Source organism: Hevea brasiliensis, chromosome 17 (genome assembly GCF_030052815.1).
Source record: "Hevea brasiliensis isolate MT/VB/25A 57/8 chromosome 17, ASM3005281v1, whole genome shotgun sequence".
NCBI classification, from domain to species: domain Eukaryota; kingdom Viridiplantae; phylum Streptophyta; class Magnoliopsida; order Malpighiales; family Euphorbiaceae; genus Hevea; species Hevea brasiliensis.
In genome coordinates, this window is record NC_079509.1 from 650,878 (window position 1) to 654,937 (window position 4,060).

The window sequence follows — 4,060 nt, forward strand, 5'->3', positions numbered from 1 at the left end:
TGCATTCATTAAAAGAAGTCAAATTTTATGTTCATTGCATATAATCAGGTCAAAATTAGTGTGCGGACAATAGCTGAATCGTATCACCAAATACTAATTTATGGAAACGTGTGTTTATTGCTTACAAATCATACGCATTCGGGTTAAGAATATACAAGGTTTCACATGCCTACTCATATCATTCTGTTATTAATTACCCTACCCTTTGTTTGCACATTAGTTTAATAATAGCATAATTTTGAGTTGAAAATTATTATTATTATTATTATTATTAAATATAAAAAAAAATTATGTGAAAAACAAACCACCGCATTAAACTGCTCCGCAACCAGTATAAAATGGAACTAAAGTTGGCAGTGTTGTTCAACTCCGACACCAATCGTGTGCCAAAATATGGACCAACAAATCCTCTCTTTCCCAGTGCTTGTAAGCTTCCTCCTTTTCATCTTCCTGGTGTTCAGGATATGGAAGAAATACAACGACTACACCCCTCCTCCAGGACCTTGGCAGTTACCTCTCTTTGGTAACCTTCACCAGCTAGCTGGCTCTGCTCTACCCCATCACCGCCTAAGAGACTTGACTAGAATTTATGGACCTGTCATGGGTATTCAACTCGGTCAAGTTCCTGCACTGGTTATTTCTTCGCCAGAAGCAGCCAAAGAAGTGATGAAAATCCAAGATGTGCAGTTCGCTAATAGACCCCTTGTCCTCGCAACAAAAATGGTGGCTTATAATGGTAATGACATTTTAGTTGGAGTTTATGGAGATCAATGGAGACAACTAAGAAAAATTTGCACATTGGAGCTTCTTAGTGCCAAACGTGTGCAATCCTTCAAAGCAGTCAGGGAAGAAGAGGTATTAAATTTTGTCGGGTTCCTTCATTCAAAGGTTGAAACACCAGTGAACCTTACTCATTTGCTTTTTGCTTTAAGCAATACCGTGATCGCAAGAACCTCCATTGGTAAGAAATGCAAAAGCCAAGATGCTCTCTTGAGAATTATGGACGACTTAATTGAGGCATCGGCAGGTTTCAGTCTGGCTGATATGTTCCCTTCCTTCAAATTTCTTAAGTACATCACTGGGGATAAGTCTAGATTCGAGATTTGGCATCGAGAATTAGACCAGATTCTCGAAGAAATTATAAAAGAGCACAGGGCCAGCAAGGCGGTATCCAAGAACAGGGATCTGAGCGAAGCTGATAATCTTCTAGATGTTCTTTTGAATCTTCAGGAAAATGGAAACCTGGAAGTCCCATTAACCAACGACTGCATCAAAGGAACCATTTTGGTGAGTATATATATATCTCTTTCTTCATGCAAAACCTTAATTTAATGCTTTGCTAGCTTCTCCATATTGATGAATTTTGATAGATATATCTTAAATTATAATAAGTTACATGGTTTTCAATTGTTTCATTCACTTTCCATATTGCTGGGGCTATTCACTTTGCTGTATATTTCATGGTTAGTTGCAAATTAAAATTTCAAATATTTTATTCAGTTTTTATAATTAATACGACATTGATGACTCGTTTCACCAAAGATTTTTGTATATTGAGCTGCAGGATGTGTTTGCTGCTGGAAGTGACACTTCCTCAAGAACTACGGAATGGGCAATGGCAGAGTTGATGAAGAATCAAACAGCAATGAAAAAAGCACAAGAAGAAGTGAGACATGTTTTTGGTAAAAAAGGAAAAGTGGATGAAGCAGACCTTCACGAATTAAAATATCTCAAGTTAGTTGTCAAAGAAACCTTGAGACTACATCCTCCAGTTGCAATGATTCCGAGACAATGTAGGGAAAAGACTAAGATCTATGGATATGACATTAATCCCAAAACTAAGGTCTTTGTTCATATATGGGCAATTGGAAGAGATCCCAATATCTGGATTGAAGCTGACAAGTTCCTTCCTGAAAGATTCATCGATAGTTCCATTGATTTTAAGGGGTCTAATTTTGAATTCATTCCATTTGGTGCAGGAAAGAGGATATGCCCTGGCATGACATTAGGTCTTGTTAATTTAGAGCTTGTCCTTGCACAACTGCTGTATCATTTTGACTGGAAACTTCCTGATGGAATAACCCCAGAAAATCTCGACATGAGTGAAGGTTTTGGTGGTGCAATCAAAAGAGGAGTAGATCTTAAGTTGATTCCTATTCCATTCCGTCCTCAGCCCATCACAAGAATTTTTAATTAGTTTACTGACAGCCATGATTTTACCAGAACACATTCTCTTTCCACCACCAAATGGAACAAGTTCAAAATTAGTACAGATGAAGAAATCTTTGAGGATCAATCCATGAAATAGCAGGACCTCTTCTAATCTCCGATGTGTTGATAAGTAGTCTAGGCTTAGGATAAAAATCATACCCGTTAAGTTCAGCTCTCTCGGTACACACTTGAAATCAATGCAAGAGGAGGATATAATCTTATCTCATGGCTTTCTTTGATCACTAACTTCAAGTATTTTAGTATGTGCAAACTTGCTCCATTAACGTCTCCCGTGTTACTGAAAAAATCTAAAAATTTTTACCTAGACTCGATCAATTATGAATTTAAAATATAAATATATGAGATTCACTTATCAATAATATATATTGTATCGTCTAAACAATATTTTTATGTGCTTTATTTATTATACAAGGTTTCGTCCTTATTTTTACATATCAATTATGTTTCACTTTAGTCTAATTTGATATAGTTATTAAAAATATATTAATCACCTAACTAAGTCAGGTTCTAATCTTCATTCTTCGATCTCCTACTAAAAAATTTTATAGTAATCAAAGAAACGGGCCCATATGTGATGTAGAAATCAAGTCAACAGGCTCAATATATATATATATATATATATATATATATATATATATATATATATATAGGAAAATGCTTGGTGTAAAAACAAAAAAAATCTTACAAAAGTTGTATAAATTAAATGAAATATCCACTTTATCCTTAAGTTATTTAGGCACCAAATTAATTTGATTTCCCACCAAAGTTATTTATCTCCAAAATCTAACCAATTATAATTCTCCTCTTCTTTGACCAATCAGCTATCACTAATCTTTTAACCAATCATATCTCACCAAATTTTCAACTAATCTATAGCTCTCACTAATATCTTAACTAATCATAGCCCACCAAAAATTCAATTAATCATGTCTGACCACACCAAAAATCCAACCAATCACAATTGATTTATACGGTGTGTTACAATTGAACTGAATTGGACTAATCGAACTGACTTAATTGAGAACTAGGCCAATAGCTAGTTTAGTTCAAGCTTTAATCCATTTATTTAGCAAACTAGAGTTGACCCATCCGAATCGGATGAGTAACCAGTGAACCAATTAGATCATAAATCAAGTAATTATGATCAATTAGATTAATTAATCAAGTAACTATTAACAATTAGATCAATTAATCAAGTAACTATTAATCAATTAGATTATAAATCAAGTACTTATACTCAATTACAACATAATCAATCGGATAAATTAATCAAGTAACTATTAATAATTAGATCAATTAATCAATTAGATATCAAACAAGTAACTATGATCAATTAGATCATAATCAAGTACTATTGACTATTTTATTAATTAATCAAGTAGATCATAAATTAAGTACTATAATCAATTAGATCATAATCAAATATAATCGGATATTTTATCAATTAATCAAGTAGATCATAAATTAATTACATTTTAATCATGTATTATATGTTATTTTATCAATTAATTAAGTATATCACAATCAGTTAGATCATAAATCAAATAACTATGATTAATTACATCATAATCAAGTACTATTGAATATTTATCAATTAATAAAATATATCATAATCAATTGCCTTATATATCAAGTAATTATAATTAATTATGTCATAATTAATTAATCAATTAGATGAGAGTGAGCATTATTAAATTTAAATCGAAATAATCAATTGAATCAAATTAATTCAAAAATTCGATTAGGTTTTTGTAAAAAATCGGTTTGGTTTAATTTTTATTTATGAATTTTTTGATATGTTTGGTTTGGTTTTGCAGACAACGTAATA

General features: G+C 32.2%; 1 protein-coding gene across 1 annotated transcript; it reads left to right on the forward strand.

The window, feature by feature from the left end:
* Nucleotides 1–353: 353 nt before the first annotated feature.
* On the forward strand, nt 354–2,437 carry LOC131175473 (cytochrome P450 726A27-like). The gene is made up of 2 exons (XM_058139875.1): nt 354–1,287; nt 1,565–2,437. The coding sequence occupies exons 1-2, from the start codon at nt 394–396 to the stop codon at nt 2,195–2,197; spliced, it is 1,527 nt and encodes a 508-aa protein (XP_057995858.1). The 5' UTR covers nt 354–393; the 3' UTR covers nt 2,198–2,437.
* The last annotated feature ends 1,623 nt before the right edge of the window (nt 2,438–4,060 follow it).

Coding starts and splice junctions, on each gene's coding strand:
- LOC131175473 (XM_058139875.1), top strand. CDS start 394: ATGGACCAACAAATCCTCTCTTTCCCAGTGCTTGTAAGCTTCCTCCTT. Junction 1,288..1,564: donor GCATCAAAGGAACCATTTTG/GTGAGTATATAT, acceptor ATTGAGCTGCAG/GATGTGTTTGCTGCTGGAAG.